The sequence below is a fragment of the Microtus pennsylvanicus genome, chromosome 14 (assembly GCF_037038515.1).
Source record: "Microtus pennsylvanicus isolate mMicPen1 chromosome 14, mMicPen1.hap1, whole genome shotgun sequence".
Taxonomy (NCBI): domain Eukaryota; kingdom Metazoa; phylum Chordata; class Mammalia; order Rodentia; family Cricetidae; genus Microtus; species Microtus pennsylvanicus.
The window spans coordinates 2,790,257-2,817,690 of NC_134592.1; the positions used below are offsets into that span (position 1 = coordinate 2,790,257).

The 27,434-nt window shown below is 45.5% G+C and overlaps 2 protein-coding genes across 2 annotated transcripts in view; both read right to left on the reverse strand.

The window, feature by feature from the left end:
- The window catches only part of Ptprn2 (protein tyrosine phosphatase receptor type N2), a 707,251-nt gene that overhangs the window by 228,719 nt on the left and 451,098 nt on the right, over positions 1–27,434 (reverse strand). The window contains exon 12 of the mRNA XM_075948076.1: positions 16,243–16,307. Within this exon, the coding sequence (XP_075804191.1) occupies positions 16,243–16,307 (65 nt within the window). The remainder of the gene's footprint in view (positions 1–16,242; positions 16,308–27,434) is intronic.
- Ncapg2 (non-SMC condensin II complex subunit G2) overlaps positions 652–27,434 on the reverse strand; it is a 564,457-nt gene continuing 537,674 nt past the window's right edge. Inside the window, exon 30 of the transcript XR_012907705.1 lies at positions 652–668. The gene's annotated coding sequence lies outside the window, so the exon portion shown is untranslated. The remainder of the gene's footprint in view (positions 669–27,434) is intronic.

Genomic DNA, 27,434 nt, shown 5'->3' on the forward strand with positions numbered 1-27,434 from the left:
CAGATGCTAGAAAATGGGAGTCAAATGCACCTTTTTATTACTGCTTTTCCCTTTATGTGAGTACCATGTGTGATGTAAGGGGTATAACTGCAGGGAAAGTGTTGAAGTCTGATGATAAGTTGAAGTTCAAATCCCACCCAGAGTCTGCTGCTCCTTTGTTTCAGAAAATTAAGAATTAGGGAGCAGAAAATGACATAGTGTCCATGTGTGTGCACATAAAGAACACACTTATATAAAGAGAAATGCAAATACATGTGTAACATATACAGTGCACAAGTTCTCTTCACAAACACTCATCAGCATATCCACATGTGCACACACATTTACACACACACACACACACACACACACACGTACATGCGCAGATACAGTGCTTATGACATGAGTCCACACCACATACAGCAGTCTTCACAAAGACAATTGTTGTGGGCGATTCATTTAGCCAATGGCATTGGGAGGTGATTTGCCATGGGTGTGGTTTTCTCTAAACAGATAAGAACTGAGGTCAGTGGGAGTTAGGGGAAGAGGGGGATCATGCCCACTCTCGCTTGGACCTGGAAAGCTTCCTGATGCACTGTTTGGTGACCTGGTCCAGAGCTTTCTCCATCCTTCCATGGTGGACGAAGAGGCAACGGCGTCAATTCCCACTGTATTTGTGTATTTTTTCCCTATTTCACCCCTTCATAAATAAGTTTTCTTCCCAAGTATCCATGGATTTCTCACAATAGATAGTGGCAAGGTCTTTGAGGATATGCATTTGACAGACATGGACACTGAGACACAAGCTCAGGCCTTCCCAGGGGCCCATCCGGGGAAGTGTTAAGGTTTGGATCTGCATTCTATTTGCTTCGTACCCTCTGGACTTTCTTTAGGAGAGCTGTGCCTAGAGACAGGTATTTTCCATTATCTGTGCTGCATGGAAATACCTGTGTGTCCTTTCTGGGGATAGATAAATAAGCCGTGACTTGGATTCAAATGGAAACATGATGCCAGGGGTATAAAGAACATAAATCAACATGAATAAATTTCAGCAGCATACATCAGACAGGAAGATGTGCTAACATGAGAACAGACTGTTGCTTCTGCATAAGTCCAACTTCCACACTTGGGCTGAGGAGGACTTTGAGTCATCGTCATTCTGGGCCTGAATCAAGAGTCTGGAAGTGTGTTGAATTGTGTAGAGACCCTGAGAATACAAAGTCTACAAAATCAGAAAGAATACGATACTAATGCCTCTCAAGTTGTTTATTAAACAGCATGTAGCCATAAGCCCATCAGAAATATATGGACATGGGTACAATGACTGTGTGTTATTCAAGACAGGTCAGATGAGAGCCGGAAATCCTATGCTTATAAAGGTTAGAGGCCCATGTAGAACCCTTGGAAACACCATCCAAATGGTCAAAACTGGCGGGTTTACTTTCTTGATTCAGGTATGGCTGCCTGAGTGTTTCCATGCAGCAAGGTAGCTCAGAGCGTAGTCTGATAACTGCATCTGAGGCTCATTTATGTCTTGTGTAGTACTTCTCAACCTTCCTCATGCTGTGACCTTTTAATAAGGTTCCTCATGTTATGGTGACCCCCCTAACCATAAAATTATTTTCATTTTTACTTCATAACTGCAATTGTACTACTGTTATGAATTGTAATGTGAAAGTCCGTGTTTTCTAATGGTCTTAGATGACCCCTGCGAAAGGGTGATTCAGCCCCCAAAGGAGCCATGATATATAGGTTGAGAACCACTGACCTAAGGTGAGTGGCATGTCAGGGACCAGTCATTGCAGTCACGGGCCATGTAGGTTTTCTTAGAGCTTGGTCCTCTGCATGACAACTTGTGACATCACGTATAAAGCTATGTATTTGGGAGGCTCTGGACTATGAATCAGCAAGTGTCCCTTGAATTAAGTCTGCATAAAACTATAGTTTCTGAGATGCTGTTCTCATGTGCTGTAGCCTCCATCGTTTAACTTACGAAAGTAAACAACTTAGAAAGTGTCTTAACTTTTAAAGAGAAAAGAAATAGGGAACTCCAAGAAAGGTTCCATTTCTAGATGCCTGGTAGAATACTTCCCAGCCCTAAAGATCAAAGGAATGAAGAGGAAACACACATACCTACCCATCTATCCATTCATTAACATGTCTAGCTACTCATCCATATACCCACTCATGCTTCCACCCACTCAATCATTGACTTGCCAGTCCATCTATCCTCCTCTCCTCCCTCTCTTCATCCACCCATTCATAAAGCATGTCAGTCTACATATCCACATAAGCATGTGTGGATCCATCCATCTGATTACCACCTATCCAACAAAGATCTACTGAGAATGGTTAGGAGTGCACACTAGGCTGGTTACCCCAGACAGACATGGATCCTATATTTATGACTGTTCAACCTGAGAGACTTACAAGATCACAACCTATTTTTTCATGTCCCAGTTATAAAAAGCAGAGGTCAGGAGTCACATGACTAGTTTAGTGTTACCATGTATTGGTGGCAAAGCTAAGTGTTCCAAAACATCCTCCATGACTCTTTCCTCGGCACATCATACTCTGTGATCCATGTAGGGTCAGACAGATTTATAAATGTCTGTGAAGACTAATGGACTTCCCAGCACTTCCCAAACATTGGCTTCATGGCCCTGTACTCTGAAATTCCAGTTCACCACAGTTTAAACTTCCTACAACCAACCATAGTCCAAAAATATTAAATACATTTATAAATATTAATTTATTAGTCTTAAATTGTGCAGTGTTCTGGAAAGTGTGAGTGAATCCTGCACTGCGCAGCACTGTCCCCCTCTGAGATGTGGCTGAGCCTCCTGTCCAGCATACTCAGGCTGGATATGCTACCTGCAACTGTTTCAGTTATCTGAGCAACCTCTTATGTACCCAGGGCTTGTATTGAAGTCACCCCCCCCATCACTCTTAACTGTGATCACAAAGCAGAAGGTCACAATGCTAGTGCCCAGGATAGGCCAAAGAGAAGCCAAATGCTTCTTTTAGACAAAATGGAGAACGTTTTCAATTTAAGATAAAAAATTATATATTGGGTTGGTACGATCTATAGTAGGACAGATCTTCTGTGCATGGAATTAGGAAGAAACATAAAGAAAATCAAGTTCATTGTGCTGACATACTTCCGACTAGCTACAGTGTGTGCTGGTGGACAGTCTTGCAAACCTTAGTCCTGGAACACACACTCCCATGGGGATATGCGGGTGTCACTACCATTTGCTTGATTTTGAAACAAGTTTAGGGAACTAAAACTTGCCCCTTGATGTCAATGTGTTCTTAACTTTTTTTTTATTTCTGGGACAGAGTGTTATGCTGTCTTTATGCCTTTACCTCCACAGTGCTGGGATTAGAAGCATGAGACAGCATACCAGTTTATATCCTGATGAATTTCAAACCCCAGGCTTTGTTCTTGATAGGCAAGCACTCTGTCGACTGAGCTACTTCCCCCACCTAAAGACAGTTTTTATTTGAGATACCAAGCTTTCTCTACACATGTTTCTTGGTGCCAGTGCCTGTGCCTGGTGGGGCTCTAAGTATGTGATTCAGTGCTGGCTAGGCCCCCCCAACATGGCTCATGATACCCAGGGTGTGTTTGAAGAGCTTGGAAATCCAACTGAGAGGACAGAGTCTCTGGGCTTGCAGACTGAAACTGTGCCCTTGACCCCAATGAGAGTGCTGCTGTCTCGATGAGAGACGCCCAGAAGAGAAGCATGACCTATGTGGGAGTGGCTGTTCTCAGAAGGGACCTGAAGACAGGAGACAAAGCTACTCAGATTTCCTTCCAGGACGTGCTAACCATCTTGTACCTGCACCGTGTTCTAAGAGACCTATGGAGGGCTTTTTTTGTAGGGGCATCAACCCTATACTATGTTCATTTGTGTTGCAGAAGATGCTATGTCTAAGGTCCTCATGGGGTCGCGGACAGGGCTCTGAGGCATTACAGTGCCCCAGTGGTTTCCAGTGATTATGCGTAGGGGCCCAAATTAAGTGCCATCCTGAGTAAAGAGGCTTCAAGGGTGCATCACTGGGTCCCCTTGGGGGAAGCTGCTAGCATACAATGAGTTACTGTGGACAGTGTGCTCCCTTTTCAAGGCAGCAGCTTGACCACCACCTTGACACCCCCTGTTGGAAACACTGAGCAATAAGTGTCTACAAAAGGGCCGGTATGGCCTGAGCGGAGCTCTCAGGGGGTCTTGTGGGCACATTGAGGCAAAACAAGATAAAGCCTGTAAGTTTAGAGGTCTCAAGTGGGGACTAAGGGCACCATTGAGGGTTTCTTCCCACAGGCTTCTATGCTTACATCAGGAAACGGAAAATGCACAGAGAACACTTTGATGACCTTACTTAAGGTCCCACATCCTCACTCTGATGCGACATCTATGGAAAATTCCCATTCAGCCTCCAATATTAGAAAACAAGTCAATGCTAACTCCTTTCCACCCAGGGTCTTAATTCTGGAAAACAGGCGACTCCGGACACAGATATTGGCAGAACCTTCCAATTTGTCTGCTTTTCCATCTCCTCTTCACATCTCTTCCCCTACCTGATCCTTTAAGTCCTGGTAAATTCCTGGCAACTCACAGAGGATTAAGTCACCCTAATTTCAGGAGCCTATCAAGTTCAGAAGAGATGTGTAAGTGTGACCCCTAGTGGCTGCAGAGGAGGCAGCAATGTAAGTACCACCCAGAGACTGAGATCCTGCTGGGGTGATCCACTGCACCCTCCTCTCACAGCCAGGACCAGGACTTCAGTGAGCTTCAAGTTATTCTGGACACTCTGCTATCCGCAAAATCCCCTGCTAACATTCTTATGGACCAGGCTCAGCACAGGCAATCTCCCTGAAAAATCCTGTAGCCGATTTTCATTCATTCTGGTCCTTCCTTCCTCCCTGTACAAGTAGACCATTGGGGAGTTTCAGGAAGTCCTTTTTAGTCCCTACTACCAGGAGAAAATGCCTGTTACTCAAGAGGCAACGTCTATGTAAACCTGAATGGAGTCAGTGGCAGAAGACAAATGTATCCTTTGGTTGGGGCTCAGTTCTTAGTGTCCGGAGAACAAAGGCACATTAGAGAGCCCCAACAGAGCTCCTAGAGATGGGTGTGGCTATGGCTGTGGTTTAACTATGGACTGTTTAGGACTGTTGCAAACCAGCCATCTCTCTCCTGGGCAAATGCATATTTGCCCCCAGTTGCTAAAAATCTCCCCTTATAGGCAAAGGACACAAACAGACATTATCCAGAAGGAATATGCAGTGCCTGGAAGATGTGCCCAGATGTGTGGGAATCAGTGTCAGTCACAGTCCCCTCTGGACGACAAACAGTGTGGGAGGACCAAGGCTGGGGTGGAGGAAGGATGCTCTGGGGTGGCATGGACTTCCTCCCACTTTTCAAAGCAGGGGAGTTTTATAAGTGGAAAGACAAAGGACAGTTGTCTGGGCTGGTGACAATGTGCCATCAGAGAGATGGTGTCCTGGATATGCTCTGGGAGCCACAGAAGACAAAGGAGAGTAGAGGCTGGCCTGAAGGTGCCAAAGATGTCCAGGAAGGTGGGCTTTGAGGAGAATGCCCTTAGCCTTGGTGGACCTCGGTAGCTCTCACCCTACACTGGACATGGTACAGGACATGTTGCTGTGGTGGTTAACAATCTCCTATCTGCATGTAGTGAGTTCAGCCTTTCTAATGACTCCTCGGGTCTCCTCTCAGTGTGGCCACCCTGTATCCACAGAGGGCCAAATGCCTCTGGACCTAACATCAGAACCAGCAGCTCAGTGGAGGGTGTGCTGCAGGAAAAGAGCTGGGCCTTTTCCTCAGATCTCATAGCACACGTTACAAGGCTGATGAGAAGCCTTTTCTGCCACTTCCGGCCTCTCCTCAGCTCCAAAGAACAGTGAGAGATTTCAGTATAAAACCTCCACCTGCCTCTAGAAACCACACCTTCGAACACATCTCCAAAACAGCCCAGATGTCCTCTGATTAGCTCTGCCAGGCCCAGGGGTGGGAGACCAGTGGATGGGTAGCAGATTAGGAATGGAATTGCACACGTGTGCGTATACCCACATCCTGCCCTCTAACAAGATTACAGTGACCTGTAGGAATCTGGTCAATCTTGGCAGAGGACAAACATGATAGATGAGGCTACCTCCTTAGCCTCTGTGATTGATACCCTGGCATCCTGCACTGGGTTCTTGGTTAGGGCTAATATAAGCCAATCCTTCTATGAATTTGTCAGGGAAACCAAGAAAGCTCAGATCCTGGCCCCAAAGGTTGTTCTGGGGATGGGGGGAGCACTGTGGTGCAAGGAGACCTGACCCCTGGGGGATTTTGTAGTGATGCGTCTCCTCAAAGGAGAGGGGCTAGAACTCCTGGTGGGGCTACAGGGGTCAGTACGGCTCCTGTGCACCCGTGTTCTCTAACTGGGGAGTTGTTTACACACTTCTTTTCAAAAGCCTGTTGACAGTTAGGGAAAAGCACAGTCTCAAGCAAATATCATCAGCTCACACACATGTTCCTATGCACAAGCACTCCCTCGTGCACATGTGTGCACATGCACACAGGGTTATATCCAGCAGCCACCATCTTTCCTTTTCAAAAATCATACATATTTCATTAAGTTTCATGCAGAATGTCTTCTGATTTATGGTAATTGTCAACAAAAGCAAAAACACAGACAGTTTTAACTCTGCAATAGCGAGGAGTTAACGGGCATGGAATTATGCTCTTTTCTTTTCCTTTACAGAGGGGAGGAAGCTTAGAAACACTCCATCATACCAACCTCTGGGGGCTCCCATGCAGAGAGGATATTGTCACCCTAATTGTGGTGCAGTGTGTGGCGGATCCATACAGAATATCGCCCGGGCAGCCCATGAGCTAAAGCCTGGAGGACTTTGACTATGACTCATTTCCATATCAAACCCAATTTAGATGAAACGTCTTGGTTTAAAAAAAAAACAGTGCATCAATAGCCCTTGATTAGATTTTCATCTCTCGAGCAGACAAATATGAATATTTATTACCATGAATGCAGATTTTTCTCTTTTTATTTCTCTGATCTTGAATGTTATCCATTACTAATTTTTATGAAAATTTGGGCAACATAATGTTTTCACATAAACTGACAGTTCTTGAGATAACCCTGTTATTGTCTGGTTGAAAGTGACAGCTTCCGCTCATTCATGTGTTAACGAGGGATTAAATATTGTTTTTCATTCCCATAATCTAGGATGGACTGGAAATTAAAAATTGAACATTGTATATTAGCAGGGCTTTGAGAACCAGAATTTGTTTGCATTCACTTAGGGAAGATCTGGAAATTAACAGCTTAACAATCAATTCCTCTTATGCTGCTGCTGAAGGCGGCTTCATAAAGCATCGCTGACATTTCTCAAAGAATTCATTCCTCTACCTACAGCAGCCAAATGAAAAGACTTCCACCAGCCAATAAACCACCAGGAACAAGACAACCCTTGCTCAAAAAAGTAAAACCACAACATAATTTTTACTGCCTTTATGTCAAGACTATTCCCACCCCCTTGTCTGCCAGGACAAACTGGCTGCCCCCGGGGTGTCCTGGTCCACATCATGGTCATCCTATCTGTGGGAAGCAGTAAATATTGTCACCTATCTCCACTAGAAGTTGCCCAAGGAGGGGGCCTGCTCCTGAAAGGTGCTCTTTCCACCAGTGCAATGTCACCAGCAGCCACACCTCAGCTGGTGGCATTGTAATGAGACTTTTCTCTTATTGTTATGGCTGGATGGCCATGATGGAAATGTGGATTTGATAGCATCTGGGATTTTAAAAATCTCACTGTGGTTTTAAAATATATTCTAAATTCCATTGATCCATCTACATATTGCCATGTTCTTTCTTTGCCTGGTCCCTGTGCTTGGTGCTCCTTCCCCAGCCTTTCCTTGCCTTGCCTTCCCTCCCCGTCCTCCCCTTCTTAACTCCCTCTTGCCCCCCTCATCCTGTAGGATGGCACCACCCTCTTCTCCTCGCCCCGCTGTACCGGCCACTTGGTTAAAATAGCATCTTCCTGTTCATCCTTCTGCCTATCCATGCATCTACTCATCCCTCAATCCATCCATTCATCCACCCATCCATCCGTCTGTTCACCTACCTACACCTATCTACCCACCTTTCATTCACCTACCTACCCTCCCAACCACTCATCCTTTACCTGCTCATTCATCCACCCACTGACCCATCAACCCGTCTATCTACCTACTCACTCATCTATTCATCTACTCACCCACCAGCCGGTCACCCATTCACCTGTCTGTCTACTCATTCACCATCAGTCCATCCACCCACTCACCCAACTATCCATCATCCCCTTGTCTACCAATCTACCCTCTGAAACATCCATGTACCTACTCATCCATCTATGCATTTACCCACCCCATCCAACTATCCGTTCATCCACTCACACCCAAGTCATTAATTAATCCATCAATATACCCATTTATCTATTGATTTACTAATCCATCTGACCACCTACCTACCCATCTATTCATCCATCCATCCACTTACCTATCTTCCCTGATTTCCTTGGTAATATTTCATGTGTTTTAATTTATTCTTTAGTATGGTAAAGGAAAATATCATAGACATATTTCTCAGAAGCTAACTTCCTCAAGCACTTCCTTTTGGAAATACTAGACATTTTTAGGTTAGATGTGTTCATGGTCAATATGGTGACTAAATTATGTTCCTCCAAAATCCATATGTGAACCTCTGATCTGAAGGTCTCTCAGAATGTGGCTGTATTTCGAGAGAATGTCTTATAGATGGCATCAGGGTAAAATGTGATGGGCTCTTATTAATGGAACTTTTACCCTATAAGAAGGGGTTAGGATTCTGTTATATACAAAGGAATGACGATTTGAGGATGTGAGGGAGAAGTCCTCTTTGAGCAAGGAGAGAAGCCTCACAGGACCTGTGGGAACCTCTCTACCTCATTCTTAGATTTCAGCCCCCAGGGTTGGGCAAGAGTGAGTCTTCTTAGGCCCCCATCTGTGAACAGGGCTGAGCTGTCACCATTTGTACCTGTCCTCGGTAAGATGGGTGAGAAAGGGAGCAAGACACTTCACCCATAGACTTTGATAGTTTCAAGTAAAATTGAGAAGCATATGATTTCAATTAATTGTTTCAATTTTTATCAGTTTACAAAGAATTGGGCTTTATGATAGTATCTTAAAACAGAAATTGCTTTTGTTGTTTCTTCCCCACCTCCTGCTTTTCCTCCCCTCCCTTGTGACATCCTACTGTTAGAGCTTTTTTTTTTGTATTTTATCTTGTGTGCACTGATGATTTTTAGGTTCAATAGGACACATGCTTAGGTCTGTAGCAGGTATGTTTGTTAGAGAATGACAAGTTGGAGAAACAAGATCCAAATTGAACTTAGAGCTACTTAAGAAATGTAGGCACACTTTATTCCCAAGAGAGAAAGGTTCAGCTGTAGGCCAACCAGCCGCTGATACTGCCATTTCTAGACAGAACAGGGGCATCTCTGACTTCTGCATACTATGGGTTGATTCATATCATTCAAAAAAATGCTTCAACCCTATCTTTCTGTACCTAAATTTGTGTGGAAGTAAGTCCTTGGCATATGTAATCACATTACAATGAAGTCATATGAGGTAGACTAGATCCTAAATCCAAAACATAGATTTTTTTTTTTAACAAGTAGGGACATAAATACACAGATGACCATGTAGCAAAAAAGGCAGAGCTTGGGAATGTTTTGCCACAAGCCAATGAGTGATGTATAAATTACTTTTCTCATAGCTGTAACAAAACACTTGTTGGAGACAACATAAAGAGAGGCGGGAGTTTCTTTCAGCTCATGGTTTCTAGACATCCAGGTCCTGGTCACTGGATATGGGCCTGAAGTAGAAATGAACATCAAAGTAACAGGTGCATACAGCCAAGCCAGCTCTTCACTTAGTGATGCCCAGGAAAGGGCCAGGTTCTTCCCATTTCCCCTTACCTGGCCCCACAATCCACAGCTCCAGCTCATCTCAATACTCCATTCAAGTTTGGACTTTATGAGCAGATCGACTCATCGTCCATTGATTAGATCACAACCCTCATGATCTAAGCTCATGAACACAATGAGAGATGCACCACAGATCTCCTAGGAACCCCTTGAGCTCGTCAATTTTGACATCAAGAGGATTGCAAATCTCAGAAGTTGGGTTCTCCCTGGAGACTTCAGCGGAAGTGGGGCCCCTCCACACTGGACTTCTAATTTCCAAGACTGTGAGAGTAGCTTTCTGCTGGGAGACTCCATCTAGGTTGTGGTGCTTTGCTTAGCATTCCTGGGGCCCTGACACCCAGACATCAATGCTGTGCTGTTGGGAAACAGAAGTCACAAAGCAGCTCTTGGGTCAAAGTGATCTTCCAGTTGTAGGAGACCCTGGAGACAGGCAAGCACAGCCATGAATGAGCAGAATGGGGTAGGAGAGTAATTTATGGAGCAGATAGAATATCAAGGTTTATTAATAAGTAAGTTCCTATCTTCTGTAGCTACCTGTATGAGGGTAGAGTCTGTTGGAATTAGAGTCCAGGAGGTCAACATGTGAGGCCATACTGGGTCCCAGAAGGTCCTAGTACAAGCAGGTGTGGAGAAACAGGCCCTGCCATATTGTGGTGTTTTCTTGTCTCTATTTTCTAAACACAGAGAGGCAAGTCTGGGGTTTTGCCATCTAGACTATGTTCCTATTGGCAGGCCACACCATCTAGATAAGAACTGATGTGTGCCCATGTGCAGTGAAGGGTGTGCAGCTTTGCTAGGGGCAGGTGAAGCAATGATATGCTAGAGCCAGGTCCTACATTACTTCTGTGTGGGGTGCCCTTCTCAGTGATAGCTATTGACTGTTTAGGTAAGCACACAACAGCTTGTTTATTGAAGAGCACACACCAGTTTGCGGAAGACCTTGCAGCGGCATGCCCCCATATCTTGTAGGGCAAGATGGTCTCTTCACCAGTGTGCAGTGGGCAGTGAGCAGGCAGTGTGAGTGGGTGATGTGGGTCAGGGTCTGTGACTTCCTTTCTTCTCTGTACACAGTTGCAGGCTTCCCAGACAGAAGCATCACAGGAGAATTCTAGAACACTGTGGATGGAGTACTTGCCATCCATCCAGGCCTCAGTTTTTTAAAGGAAAACTAACTTCTGCTCCCAAGCTCACAGCCTTCGTGGAATCACAGGAGCCAGGAGCCATATTGACCATGAAGACATTGGCCAATTTGCCCCCTCTGCTTCTCAAGGGGAAAAGGGGAAAAGATGTCACCCTCAGGCCCAGCAGGCAGTAAGTCATATCTCTGTATTTGAAATATACATTATGTATATTTTTATAAAATATACACGAAAATGTTAGGAAAGAACAAGGAGTGGGTGGGTAACCACCATCAGATGTGACTTACTTCATTTTACGTGACTATTTACCTTGATATTGAATAAAAATTGAATTTGTTACTATGGCAACTGCTACGTCATATGGTTGCTCTCTACCTCTGAGTCACAGGGGAGCATGAAAGACCCATGAGACACTGGGAGCTTGGTGCACTCTGTGGTGGTTCTGGAAAGAAAGGAATTCACAATGAGTTCATATTTGCCCATACAGCAAGTACAGGTAATTGTGTGGGACACGTTCGGGTGCAGTTTTCTTTACCATGTGGAGCAGTGGGGCTGCAGGTGAGTAGCTATGGTCCTCGGGTCTGTCAAATCAAAGCTGAGCATCAGACCCAGAGCCGAGCCCAGGGACCCAGGGATGGGCTGCTGGAAACCTCAGCTTCTGTCTGTCTAGACTGCTCACCACTCATGGGGGCTGTGGAGGAGCTGGGCATAGAAAAGAGAGATGGGGCCTTAGTATTTAATGCAATTTCATGCAGATTTTCCTTTTCAAACACAAATTAGGAGTACTGACAAGTCAACAGTCTTTTCTCAGGCCTATGCACTTTTGCATTTAAGAGAAAAAAATCCTCTTCCTTTGTCAAGAAATGCAGATTAGAATAAAATGAAGCGGATGTTCATAGAATGGCAATGAGAACAGTGCGGTAGTTGAAAAAGAAGCACTCCTAGCCCCCTAGCCCCAGAGGGCAGTTCTGGCTCCTTCGCTGTCCCCCATCTCTAGCCAGGGTCTAATATCTGCTCCCAAAGCCAAAAACTGGGAACTTTCAGTGGGGAGTAGAAGGGACTTCTGGTAGGGACCTTTAGCAATGCCCTGGGGTCTGCTCTCTTTGGGGATTGACTGTGCAACCTGTGATGCTCATAGCTTCTCGGAAGGCCTGTGTTTCCTAGAGTACAGGACTCTACAATCTGATTGCAAGGTTGTTCTTAGTCTATACATGAACATAGTAAGCCATGGGCTGAAGTAGGGCCCATGCCATGAAGTAACCACACTTTCTTACTTTGCCATGAGGTCACCAGGGACATGTGATCAGACATGACTACAACATCATCTTGAACCCAGTTTCTGATCTTCACATAGACACCAACCACTGTATCTGCCACACCCATCACACCCCACCCATCCCTTTTTTCACATACTTTTGAACACATGCTCATCCCTTGTTTCTTCTGAATACCCACAGGCAGGCTAAGGTTCCGGATGTAGAGAAGAGAGTTCACTAGAGCTACAGTGAGGATGGCCACCCAAGGAGAAGCACCAACTCTATTGCCCAGAACTGGCATTCATGGGCACTCATTCACTCCACATTACAGTACACACTTCCCAGTGACTAACGGCTGTTAGTGACTCTAATGGCCACAGCACACAAGCCAGGAGCCAAGAGGACCAGCTGGAGGTCATGTTCACTGGATCTGAGCCTAGGATCTAGGAATGTCTGACCTGTGTCCTCATACATATCCACCAGGCCGTAGGCTTGCAGAATCCCCTCCTTCCATCTACAAGCTCAATGACCATGCTTCTCCTCTCTATGCAACCACGTCTAGGAAGGGCTTCCCTGAGCAGCCTCCCAACATCAGGATACAGTGGTACCCTCCTTACCACAGGCTGTATTGTCTCTGTCAAAGGCACCCGATGTTTCTCCTCTTTGACGTCTAGGTGAATCCTTCCCTAATGGCCAGGGATGGTTAACATCGCTTACTGTGCCTTGCCCAGGTACAACATGCCCTGTGAGATTGTCACAGATACATGATGGCTAAAGACCCCCAAGTCACAATGTGTCAGAATCAGTGGGGACCTTGCTGACCTCACATCCCCAGGGCTGCCTGTTCACATTGGTGGTCGCTTACTAATTCGTATGTCCTTTTTAAAAAAATTAGATGCTATATCATGGTACTAAAGACTCAAAGACATTCATATACACCTCATAGCATGAATCTCTTGGTTTTGCTAATGGCCTACAATCTTACATACATAGATTCATGGGGGATCCTACTGGGTGAGGGTTGTGTAGGGATTCTCTGATCCAATTTACAGCACCTTAAATCTATAGTTATTTCAAAGGAAGAACCCAAAATTATACTGAAGAAGAAATTTACAACCTCTAACCCCATGCCAGGATGCCTCTGTTCATATACCAATGTGTCTTCAGAGCAATTATAATTGTCCTCCAGAGGAAAAGTGGCTTCATTAATGTGAGCAATGTGAAAAGTTCTCAAGGTATCAGACATCAGGTTTTGAAATACACCGAAATACCACCCATCTAATCGGGAGGCGTGTGTGTGCGCACCACAATACACCATCTATTCGGGAGGCGTGTGTGTGTGCTCCGCAATCTCTTTATGTTTTTAAAGTTTGTTTTGAGATATTTCTATTTGGCTTAAAAGGTTTTAATTCTGCGATCTGTCATCACACGTGTGAATCAACGTGCCTGAAGCACATCTGTGAATGCCATTAGATTCCTAGCAATCACACCCTGCCTTACGTTACAGAGTCGGGAATTAGGAAAATTAGAAATATACTTTAAAAAATCAAAATCAGGCTGACTGAATGAGAGAATTAAAATTAGGAAAAGATATGATTAGCTTTCTAAAGGCTTTCTCAGCTTGAACCCTTTCTTTCGTTTCGCTACTGTGAATGCTGTCTGCCTGTCCGAGTAGCTTCCAGCCTAGAGCTGGCGAGGGATACGCCAATGGAGCATGTGGAGAGCTGGGCTCAAGGCCATGACAGTGATGTCAGACAACTCCAAGGTCCAGGAAGCAGCAGCTTTCAAAGTAGCTGCTGGTTGAGACGAGAGAATTATAGTAGAGAGATGGGAAACAGGAAGCGTGTGGCAGTGCATTGTGCTCCTCTCAGCGTTGCTGGCTTGAATCTCAGGAGCAAAGGTGACGAGCATGGCAGAAAGGTAGGACTGAGGTCTGGGGGGAGTCTCCCAGGGAAGAACACATCTACGGGGAAGCACGCAAGTCCTCTCAGAACACGCCGTGCACACTGACTGCCTATGTGACGTCAGAGCACACAGAATCACAGGGTTAGAAGACAGACTACACCAAGGCCATCACTGCAGGCAGATGCTTGGATAGGGAGTACACATGTAGGAGTAGGGAGAAAGCCTGCATTCCTTGGTATTAGGAAAGTGCTGGAGGTCAGAGGCTGTGAGTAGAGTAAGGTTGGCCATTGGAAGGGTGAGGACATAGCTTTCCAACCTCCCAGCTCCCCCATCAGCGGCTACATGCTGAGTAGGCCACTGTGGAGCCTGAGGCTCAAGGTGGTGAATGACAGTATGGATCATATATGAAAGCAGTCAAGGAAAGCTTGGGAGGAGCTTGAGAGCCAAGTCTCAGTTGGTCAATGGGAATGGCCCTTCTCTACATTCTGGCTGTCCTGGAGCAGCTGAAGGTCACACTACAATAAGGGATAGGGTATTCAGTATCCAAGTAGCAAGGTGCCAGTTGTCACCTCCCAGGCCATGCTGGGTCTTATCACACACCTGCTGTTGGCTTCCGTACTCAATCCAGTTTCTAGGCTTTCTGGAACCAGGTCATACCAATGACCGTGGCCTAACTCTGGGTTGCTCTCAATGGCTGGGTGCCACCACTGCTCCCCAAGGAAGAAATTGAACTGGAAACATAGGGCAGAACTTGAGCTTGTCCCCATCTAGAGAAAGACAACAACATCTAAGCACTCAGTGTCCGGCCTCCACACTGTACTTATTCTCAATGACATGGCCATTGGCCCGCACTTAGATACAGATGGTTCTGGAAGCCCTAAGACACTTGGCTTCTTTCTTCCACTTCACTGACTGCTAAAGAAACAACCAGAGTGCCCTCAGCTGTCACCTGCACTGCTAATCGAGGATGGGCCACCCTGGCTTCAAGAACACACTGAGAAGAGTGACGTTTGTCAAGCTCTTAGAATGTCCTTTTAGAAGTTTGTATCAATTATAGGGTATGACTCTCCTGTACTCTGTTGTCAACAACTAAGACATCCCAGGTACTCAAGCCCTCTTCAGAGCTCCCTGGAAACCCAGGCCTCTGAGAACAGCCACCTATTTAGCATCACCTGGCTCCCGGAGCCAGAGATCTGATTGCACAATCTGTGAGTCCGTAAGTGGCTCCGCAAGGACAACCCGAGATATAGCAGCAAACACTTACAAACGGGCACTCATTAATGCTTAATTAACGTTAACAGCAAGTGCTGTGAACTTTGAAATTCCAGACAGGAGAGCACAGATCGGCTTTGGTGCATGCTGACTTAGAAGTGGCTACGTGCAGCTCCTGGGAGGAACCTCAGCCACTGGGACACGCACAGTTCATGACACTGTCACTTGGCCAAGAGAGTGGTCACCAGCAAGCACTGAGAAGACATATCATCCGGTCTGGAAACAGTGAGGCAATGGTCGTACACCAGGGATTTGACAGCATCAAATCACTTCATAGATACATTCATAGCTCTGTGCTTTTGTCCGAACACGGAATTCATAGGGAAAAATGACTTCCTGGAACATTTTTAATAATTTAGGCAATATAAGACACCATCATTTTTTGGAGTCTTCTGTTTTGTTTAAGTGACAGATTTTTTTCTTGGGGAGTTACCCAACTGTGATTTCAAAGGCAGCATAAACAGTTCCATTTCCTACACCATTGGTCAGCATCAATACATCGGGAAGACTGATTTCCCATCAGCTGAGCTGACAAAAGGCTCCTTGGATTAACCACACAATAAACCAAACCTATGCTTCTAGACTTCACCAACCGCCCAGCACTGTGGCACCAGCCGTGAGGGTCCCTTGTGAGGATATGCCTTGCACTACTCACCGGCCTGATTCCGCTCTGGAGGATAGTCAGCCCAGATGTCTTCTCCAGCTGGTCTTTGTTGTCAACTGTGAGGGGAAAAAATCAAAAGAAAGGGGTCAGTATAGAAAGAGGATTTGAGAGTGTTCTCATCTATTAACAAATTCCTGCAAGTAGCTGCTTGGGAAGCCTGACTTACAGAGGCACTACGCTGAGCAATGGGTGGATAGCAGGGACCCTATGCTCCGCTCAGGCGCTGGTCTTCCTCAGCTAAACACCTGGTGCATATCCCTTATTATTTTTTAAATACTTATTTATTTTGTTTTAATTCCAGCCACAGTTTATCCTACCTTCTCTCCTCCCAATCCCTTTCCCCAAACCCCCTCTGTTCCCACCACCCAATCCACGCCTCCTCCTTTTTGGTCTAGGAAAGGGCAGGTCTTCTGTGAGTGTCAATAAAACATGGCATATCAAAGTGCAGTGAGACTAAAACCTGCCCATGCTCAATCATACCACGAGGATGCTTGCTCGCCTGTGTTCATAGCATTTTTGTGTTTTTGTTGTTTTATTTAACTTCCTTTTTACTTATTCTTTGTGTCTTCCACATCGTGCATCTCCATCCCATTCATTTCCCATCCCTTCATGCTGCCCTCTGCCCTTGTAGCAAATCCCCTTTCCAAGTAAAATTTATTTTATTTGTGTGTAGTGTGGCACAGTGATGCACACAGTAAACCTTTCCATCCATTTATCTCTACTTGTAAGTGTCCATTGTAGAGAGTCGTGGGTCTGGTTCAAGGCCTCTGGTTTCTGCTACACTATCAGTGCTGGGCCCTCCCTGGAACTCCTCTTGTTATCCTGTTTTGCCCTATGTTGTGGAGATCCTGCAGCTTTGGGTCTTCAGGACTGGTCGCTTTACGTGCTTCAGCAGATCACAGATGGAGTGGATGTTGGAGTGGGAAAACACATAATCCTGGTTCTGGGTCTAAGTAGTTACAGAGTTGGCCCACCCACTAGCTCTCTCTTGTCCTCACTTTGCAGGGAGGAGAAAGATTGTGGCCAGTTCCCCGGCTTTCATGTCCTTAGGATCAGATCTCCCACACCCACACCTTCAGGGCCAGCTCTACTGGGTTGCCCAGGCATGGCGTAGGGACCACTGTCCTGTACGCTGCAGCAGAGGATGGGCAGGGACTGCTCTCCCACCTGCCTCAGACGTTGATGGGTAGTGGAGTGGGGGAGGGGCATTCCTCTCCTGCCCAGGCCTCCACATGACAGGTGAGTAATGGGGACAACCATGCTCACAACACCAGAGCTACCTTACCCACACCACTAATGGGGTTGACTCTACTGTGCTGCCCACTCGAGGTGCAGGGCCTGCTCTCCTGAGTGTGGCAGCTGGTGGTGAGAGGGGTGACGGGGCAGTTCTCCCACCCTTATGATCTCAGGGCCAGCTCTCCCCTGCCCATGCTGCCATGTGACAAATGAGTAATGGGGACAGTTTTCCCATGCTCACAACTTCAGGGATGGCTCACACACACCTCTGCCAATAGATTGGCTCTATGGTGCTGCCCCCACAAAATGCAGGGCCTGCTCTCCCAAGTGCTGTAGCTGGTGGCAGGCAAAAGCAGGTCTCCTGCCCTTCTGACTCAAGGCCAGCTCTCTCACCTGTCTCAGGTGTTGATTGGCAGGGGAGGAGGAAGGGCATCTCTCTCCTGCCCGAGCTGACACATGACAGAGAAACAGTAGGGGCAGCTTTCTCACGCCCACAACTTCGGGGCTGTCATGCACTTATATGATATATAGATATCATCTTTGAAAGCATGCCATTCTAGGCAGTCTCCAGTTACTGAAGATTTGATAGGAAATTGTATGTAAACAGACCGTACAAACTGTAAGATCTTATTTTAAAATGGTGTAGTGTACGCATAGGTATATGCCCATTGAGAAATAACTATTTTGTTAACTCGCACTGCACACATTTTGAAAGGGCTGCCTGTGTGCTTACATCACGCGATCCAGGAGTTATTTTACTCCCTTTGAATCCATGCCCCTATCAGAAACATATGATTTTGTTCCAATAAAACCCTGTGCTCATCTGTTCCTGACTTCACATGAGGAAGACTTTCAGAGAACAAATTCTATTTGATATCATGCCAGAAGAAATGAGCTTGGGAAACAATTAGCAGATGCAAATGAAGTCTCAGCAGTTGTAGTGCCCGGGCCACAGGCCCAGCAGCCCCCACTTCGCGGAGAGGAAGCATGTCACCAGGCAATTGACCTCGGCTTATGATTCAGTAGAAATATTCTTTTGGGTAAAGCTCATGTCATTTTGGAAATAAAAACCAGAAAGAAATAAAACTCCTAATTTTCCTGAAAATGCTATGAATGAAGAGGGCAATGCTGTTGTGATTACTACAGAACAAGACGGCGAGAGAAAAGCAGCTGCTGTCACCTCCTATCATAAAACACCTGCAGGAGTCTTGGCTAATGAAATATGTCTTTAGAGGGATACAGATGAGATCCAATTACAGCCTGCCTGCCTCTCTACCTCCAGGGCCTTTCATTGCCTTGTAGAAAAAAGTTCCCCTCCTAACAAATGGACATTATTTTTTACACATAGGTAATCACCACTGTACTGCAAGAGCAAGGTGGACATAAAGCAATTCAGGAGAGAGCTGAGGTATTTAGTGCGCCCTCAGCTGGTGGGGAGATGTGGGGTGGAGGCAATGATGCACAGGTTTAGAACTTGGATGGCAAGAAATTTCCTCGAGGTGCAAAGTGGTATGTTTTCATAGGCTCATACTTCCTGGTGGCTATTAGTGGGCTAACAGCAACTCTCTAAATAGGCTGACCAAGGGCCTAAAGAATGAATCTAGAAACACTGCAGTTCTTCCTAGATGGCAGAGATTTCAGACTAGAGATTTTTATAAAAAGCAGCCAGCCAATACTTCATTAAGCTGAATCTTAATCTGGTGTCAACAAACTCTTCTTAGAAAAGCAGGAGAGTATCCTAGGCCCAGGGAGTAGTGTCTCCTTAGTGTGGTCTTGGCGTGGCAAGTCAGCACAGAGCTATCTAGGTGGCTGCGGCAGTGAGAGTTTGGTTACAGAAGCAGCCCCGGCTGAGCAGGCAACTCCTGAAGACTTCTGAAAGGGCACTGGCTGATACCTATTCCCTGGCAGCCCACGTTGTGGTCCATGGGATGCCCTATACTGCTGTAAGAAGGGGGTCACCATCACCCCTGCAGCCTGGAGATGGTGTCCCAGGAAACCATAGAGAAATGCTCTTGGGTCATGCTCTAGGTATGTAAGCACCTCAGGAAGCCTTCAACTCAATCTGGAAATTTCCATTTGATAAATATGCAAGGATGGCTTTTGGTAAAGAAGCCCGAACAAAGTTAGTCAACAACACAAACAACTGCAAACAATTACAAAGCATTTGTTATGGCTTGATTGGCAACATGGTCTTTTAGTGTCTCGCCTATCACTGCTTGGCAAAACATTTTCAGTACACGACCACATGTGTGTAGACTCTGAAGGGCAGAGCTACATGACTCGCCGTGCGTTTTCCAGGCAGAGCCCCTGCTTTGCCACTCAGAGCTCGGTACTTTTCAAGTCGCTTACCCAGCACACTATGGTGCTTTGGGTGCCTCCCACCCTCTGAGTACAGTCTGGCCAGTTCAAGACCATTGCCAGTGAGTGAGATGTTATTGTACTTTGTGTGGTCTGGTCATGAGAAAATTTTTAATGTGCAGAGCCAGACTGGGAATCACTTCAGTTGCTTATCTAGTGTGCAGTGCCGGGACGCAGCCAGAGGATCAGAAGTGCGCAGTCATCCTCTGCCACAGAGCAAACTGAGCTCTCCAGGTGGCTGAGGCATCTGGGCTGAGCCTTGGGTGGGAGAGGCTTCACTGAGAGCCCTGGTGACCACAGAGGTCACGCCCACCATCTGTTGAGTCCTTCACACCCAGCACCATCATCATCAGTAAACCCAGTGGTACCCAAATAGGAGAGCAAGACTCAGAAGGACAGCCTTATTCCAGAATTTATTCTCCTGCCCTTCCCCCAGAGAAATCCCTTCTGTCTCCCGACCCTGCTGTAGATGGGTCCCAGCTCTGCCAAGGGGCAGTGGCCATGGTTCCCATGACCCCGAGCTCTTTCGTGATCTGTTTCATGTCTCTGGCTAAGTTCTCCAGCTGTGCCACCTCCTTGTTGGTTCCCTGGGTTGTGCTTGGAAGGCCCTCACTGGTGCAGATATTATAGGCTGGGTGAGTTTGCTTTTTTTTCTTCTTCATGCTTACGTCGCAGAATTTATCCTAAGCATGCTAGCCTTTCTGTTACTTCTACTTATTTTTAAAATTTTTGCTTATTTAAAAATTTTATTAAATTTATTTATATTTATTCGTTTAGTGTAGGAATATTTCCCTGCCATGGAGCATGTGAAGGTCAGCGGACCTATGGAAACAGCCAGGTCTTGCCTTCATTACACCGAGACTCCGCAGGGCAGCCTCTTCAGTTCCAGCTATTGGAACTGTCCTGTTCAGCCACATGCCCAAATTTCAGCTGAGTTCTTGTTTTAGTTGAGCTAGTATGTATGAGGGGGCACCAGTGGGCCAGCACGGCATGGGGACAGCAAAAGAAACTGCTTCAACTAAGGCAGAGAGTAAAGCAGATAGCCCGTTTTTATCTTCATGCGAGACAAAAAGGGTTTCCAAACACAAAAAGAAGTCCTTTAAAATTAAATTCACTAGATGAAGGATATGCAAATTACCTGAAGAAGCGGAACCCTGTAATGTTCTCAAAATTCTGCAATAGCCTATTTAATTAGTATTTTAATTTATCAGAATAATTCTTTGCACTTGACAATTTATGCAGCTTCCATATAATTAACATGCAGCGACAGTGAAGTAATTTTGCCTCTTCTCTTTATCCCTTGTATTCTAACCTGAAAGAATGTGCACAAGTCTCTCCTGTAATCTGAATTATAATGGGGACAACTTAATGGAGTCCCTCTGTTGGCAAGCTGAGCTGGGGAAGCTATGTAGGTGAAGTACTACCCAGGGAGCTGACCACCCATGGACAGTGGCCTTGTCTTTGTGAAAAGTCCCTTTGGTTGGGCTCCTCACTCTCCATGCTCCTATACCTAGGCATTTCATAGGAAGGATGGGCAGATCAGCTAGGATCTAGATCCCTTCCCTAATAGTCAGCCTTTCTGACTAAGCCTTGGGCTCTCTATGCACTGGTGTGTGTGTGTGTGTGTGTGTGTGTGTGTGTGTGTGTGTGTGTGTGTGTGTGTGTTTGTGTGTGATGAAGGTGGCTGAGAGGCTGGTTGTGTCTGTGGATAGGCTGACCCTGGTTAGGAGAAGTCAGTCACTGTTTGATGACTGATTCACCACACTGGCTAGCAGACTCCCTGCTCTTCTTTCTATAGAAGGACCGCAGGGGACATAGCAGCAGGGCAGACTGGGTATTGTCTCTAAGGAGAGGGGACTGAACCACACCTGTCGAAAGAAGAAGCTGAGAGAGCCTGGATGCTGCAGCTACTGCATGAGTTCTCCTTCTTCCTGGCATATCATATTTCCTGTGAAGGGATTTTAAAAGGGGGGAACCCCACAAGGCATACTTCAGTTCATGTTCTGTCCTCTCTGCAGGCACCTTCCAAAGGTCAGGAGTCTTGAGCCTCAGGCACACCCCTCTCAACCCCAGTGATGTTCAGAGCCTCCAGATGGGACCTGGATCTCTTCAGTCTGGAAGGCAGAATACTTTGTCCTGCTCAAACTGCTCAGCAGGAGCCAAAGACAGGGCAGTCACTAGGCAGCAGGCTGGCTTGCTCTCGGATCTGCCCTGTTGCCACACTTTAGGCAGCTGAGGTTAGAACTAAAACCCACTCAAAAGTAGTGGGGTAGCACCTTCCAGGGTACTGTGTGCCTAGGCTGGAAGAGGACAGTGGGAGTAGGTATAGCTCAGTTACCCTGGCCTTGCTGGGCCCACGGGAAACATCCTTTAACCTTCTTGGATGGACCTTAGAGAACCCTCTGTGAGACGGGCTGCTAGAAGCTTGGAGATGAGGCATATTCCAAGTTCAATGTTTGACATCGGCTGCCTTCTTGGAAATGTCTGAACTTTGGTCCTGGGTATCCTTTTATGACTTCGCTCCTACACTACGCCTTCTTGTCCTCCTTCCCATGGAGGATGGGATACTCTGCGGTTTGCATTTATGATGACCCCTATCATTTTCTAGGAACCATAGGTGTTATTCCCCAGAAGGCCCCTGAGCGTCGCTCGTCTGGGGAACTACCTTTCCCAGGAGCACCTAGCTTTCCACACAAAGGCTGCGCAGGTGCAGAACATGGCGTTTGACCCACGTGCGTGGGGAACCCTTTAAAAGCTGGAAAACCACCCGTTCATCCTCTTTTCCCTTCTCTTCCTTTACTGTTATGCTGCAATAAACCTCGCACCACGTGGGTTTTGTTGTGTCTTGCATCCTCCTTTCCTCTCCGAGAAGAAGAAGAACGCTCATCGGGGAAGAAGAAGAACAATAGGAACTTTATCTGAGTTTTCAACAGCTTCTGTTTACACAGGAACTGTATCTTTCTACTGAATCTACTGGTCTCCACGGCTACCTCTCTGTGGGCATCCAAATCCTAGACTGCATCTGTTCTTTCTCCACCCCTGTCCAATGACATCTCTGCCACCGTCACTCATCTGCTCCCCAGCCCAGTCCTTCTCTGGTCTTTTTAGCTTCCAGTTGCTCAGCCTTGAAACTGTTAGCATCTAGCCTACTGGCCAGTCCTACTATTCTGCCAGCCATGTTTGTGGGATCTAGCTGCATGTCTGCACCTCTGCACCCCCTTTCAGGACCTACAGACTGTGATGGGGACCTGCAGTAGTGCTAAGCACCTCCATACATCAGAGCCACCCTGGCCGTTCTTACTTGCTTGCCCTGAGGAATGCACTACCCAGGAAACTGTCTGCATGAGGGTTGTGTATGCATGTATGGAGCCTGGATACCACGAACTCTCGGGTAGCAGAAGAGACAAATGAACTGACATGCCAAATCTCAAACCTCAGATCACAGGAAATCAAGATGTTTCTGCAAAATGTATCACTTCCGTACCAGTCTGTGTTCACTGCCTATCAGCCTTGGTTCTGGACGTGTTCATGAGTGCAGAGTTCACCGTCACCACATGCATTGTTTCAGGTCAGTTGCCTTGTACCCTGTAAGAGTTCATAATCCCAGACAAGACGGGATCCTCTGTGTATCATGCTTCCTCTACATACCTCTGCAATGAGCCTTAAAGAGAGATGTGTGATGAACTAATCTTGACAACCGGGACACACATGAGTGTCAGGAGCCATTCTCTTGTGCTATGGGGCCAGGGTTAAGTTTACACAGCACCAAGGGATTGTGATGGTGGGTGGATCTGATTACCCAAGCAGGTAGTCTGGGCAGCCTGGAAGCTTGGGGGAAAGAGATAATGCCAAGATCCCAGTGGGATCAGAAGGGACACATAAGATTTTATTATACTGCTCAGAATGACATGAAATTTAATACCTATGAATCTCTGTAACTTTCCATTGAATATATCAGACGGTGGCTATTGGTGGATAACCAAAAACATGGAAATTGAAACCATGGTTAAAGGACTTGTTGTACCAAACACTCCCAATATCCATTTTTATACTTGCTGGTCATGATATGGCCAGTCTGCCACCTAGCACTAATTTATCTCATTAGCAATCAGGTGGGCATGATATCAAAATCACATGTTTTTATACAAATATTCATAATGTCTAAAATTTAATTGAATTTAATAAAATAAGATAAAATTCAACTTTATCTAAATATTTATACTGAAAACTTTGGCATCAATTATGTTTTGCTTTATGACACTAATAGTGCAACTAAATAAAATAATTTCTTTTGAAGATAAAATTCCAACTTTCTTTTGTTCCCTATGTGCAATTACAGCCAGGTCATATCTGTCTAGCTCACAAAAATCTCTGATAATTCAATGATTTGTGAAACAAAGGAAAACTATGTATCTACAGGTGAAAATACACTGACATTTGGGTTACTTGATTTTTTTTTAAACTTGTTCCTTATCCAAACCTACCTACCCTAAGAGAACCTGGCTTTAGAGTTGGCTGGGTGGAGTTAAAAAACTGTAGTTTTATTTATACTTAATATTTTTGTGCTTTGTTTTTTTGAGACAAGGTCACTCCGAGCTGCCTCGGCTCATCCAAAACTCACTGTTTAGGCCAGGCTGGCCTCCAACTCAGACACACCAGCCTGCCTCTTGAATGCTAGAATTAGAGGCATATGCCAGCATACCCAGCTTAAACAGGATTTTAAAATGTTCTAAAAACCAATGGGGTTGGGAGATGGCTCAGGTGGTTAAGAACTTTCTGCATAAGAGTGAGGGCTTGAGGTCAGGTCCCTAGAACACGTGGAAAGATGAACATGTGACCCAGGCCTGTCATCCCAAAGTTCCTATGCTGAGATTGCATGCAGAGACGGTAGAACCCCCCAGAAGCTTTCAGGGCCACCAAGCCTGACATCCACAACAGCAAACAAGGGTCCCTGATTCAAACAAGGTGGGACGTGAGGACCAACATTCTTGTCTCCTGATCTTCACATGCATGCTGCGGCATTGTGCATCTGCACTAACACACACACGCACATACACACACACTTCAAGACCTATACTGTTTCCTCTATAGCTAGCTCTGGGTGAAGAGTGCTGAGTAAAAGGTAAGTACACAGTTGGGAGTCTTGTGCCTCTGCTGTGCTGAGGGGCCACTTACTCCGTGTGGCCTCTTGGCTGGTCCAGTCTAATCCAGTCTAATAAAATAATATTGCTATCCCACCTATCTACTCAAAGAAACATTCAAATGTTTTAAAATTTCATTTAACCTTTAAAAACACATATGAGTGTTTTACATTTGCCTGTGTACATGCATGCCTGGTGCCCTAAGAAGCCAGAAGGGGCCATTAGATCCCCTGGAACTAGAGTTCAGACAGTTGTGAGCTGCCACATGGATGGGTGTTGGACTCAATCCTAAGTCTCTTGGAAGAACAGTCAGTGCTCTCAACTACCGAGCATCTTTCTATCCTTCCAAAGAAAATATTTTTTTGGTTGGTTAGTTGGTTCATTTTGAAACAGAGTCTAACTAACTGTGTAGCCCTGGTTGGCTGGCCTAGAACTCACTGTGTAGACCAGGATGGCCTCAGACTCAGACATCTGCCTGCACTGGCTACACGAGTGCTGGGATCAGAGGTATGCACTGTCCCTCTCATCTTCAAACTGTGGCTCTCAGCCCCATATGGGGTCACATAACTGAAAGTGAAGGTTGTAAAATCTAGCAACAGTAAAAAGTTTTACAATATGCAAGGCACCAAAATTATTTCAAAACCACACATAACTGACCTGAGATGCCGCTGGCAGCATTCAGCACTGCCTCATCTTTGGTTCTAAGCACACAACATGCATACTTTGCACAGTGCATGGTACCATACCACATAGCACCACTGGCCGTCTGGAAACACTTCCGCATAGGCTAGAGACAACTGTGTGTTATGAATTGCAGGGCTTTTTGCTCTAATCCATTTTTCCTGCTATTATAAAAACATCATGGCTTAATTATAGAATTATAGAAAACAAGGGATTTAGGTATTTACTACTGTAATTCCTTAGCATATTAATATCAAATTAGTACAACTTTGGATTGGATTGTGTGACAATGCTTGATTTTTTAAAAAAATGTTATTTGATGACCTGCCTAGCAAGATATACCGACTGATGCAATGGTAGCATGAATGTTATGGGATTAACCAACCAAATGGAATTTAAGGTCTGTTCCATGAGATGAAACCCATACATGAAGATGCCAATAAGGTCAAGAACCTGTAGCTAGAGAGGTCATAGACCCTAGGGGAGAAATCAATTATTATTCTGTTAAATGAACATAGTAAAAAATTACTCCTAATGATATTCTGCTATACCTATAGATCGGTGTACCACTCATCTCATCAAAGAAGCTCCTTCTTGCTATACGTGGCAATGAACACAGAGATCCACAGAAAATAAGAGCCTTCAGAGTCCTCAGTCCTAAATGTGATCTAAGAGGCATGGAAAGATCATAAGAACTAGAGGTGATGGACAACATCAAAGAAACAGTTTCTTTTAGATCCCACAGGGAAAATGCACATATAACGCACCACACACAGGAGACTTGTACAAGACCAAGCTAGACACAGCCCAGCATGGAGAGCAGATCTGGGCCTGTAGGCCTTCCCTTCTCTGAAGCATAGCTGGGGCATTGCTGGCATTTTATTACTTTTGGGAAGAGTCTTCAGTGGTGTGACATCTGGGACACCAATCACACTGTGAGGAGGTCTCACACCCAGGCATAGTTGGCCAACATAACCTGGACTCACCGTGGGTGCAGGAGGTGGAGAATATGAAGTTGGGTGGGAAGGGAGGTGATGGAGGGTCTAGGAGGCATTGAAGAAGGGAGATGAATATGAGGAAAATACATTGTATGAAATTCTACAAAAATTAATAAAAGCATTGATTAAAAAGGCTGTTTGAGTCATTAACTTGACAAAGAACTCAATGAATTTAGACTTGGGATTAGGATATAATATCCTACATTTTATGAAATGGCCCTGAATCTACTTCTGCCATTTGATGATTAGAAAATCAAAATATTAACCAACTTGGAAAAACATTGATGAGGCTCTGTGTTCTACAGTATCAAATATTCAGTGGAGATTTAATTCTTTCTGTTAAACAAGTGCATCCATTTCACTAGTCTGCATGCCTGCCTTTGTCTTTAATACATGGTAAAATAATATGCATAGCAAATAATTGCTTCAAAATGAATGCCTTTATGATTTGATATCAGTAAATGGTTGATTTGCATACCTATTTTATGTTACTGGCATGAATGGGTGGTATTAAATTTCCTTGGGTGGAAAGGCATTGTAAGCAGAAAAAGTTACAGAGGCTTTGATTTTCAGGAAACATGGACGGACCTATGGTCTGGCAGTGACTCCAGGCCTTAGCTGTTATATCACCATTCTATCTGTCACTGATACCAGTGGTAGGCTCCTTTTTTGAGCTTCCATATTTAGCACACGAGGAATCCTTTGCAGGAGTCTTGTAATTCTCTTCAAATGTTGCCCCCATCTCTAGTTCAAGGTTATCATAGCATCC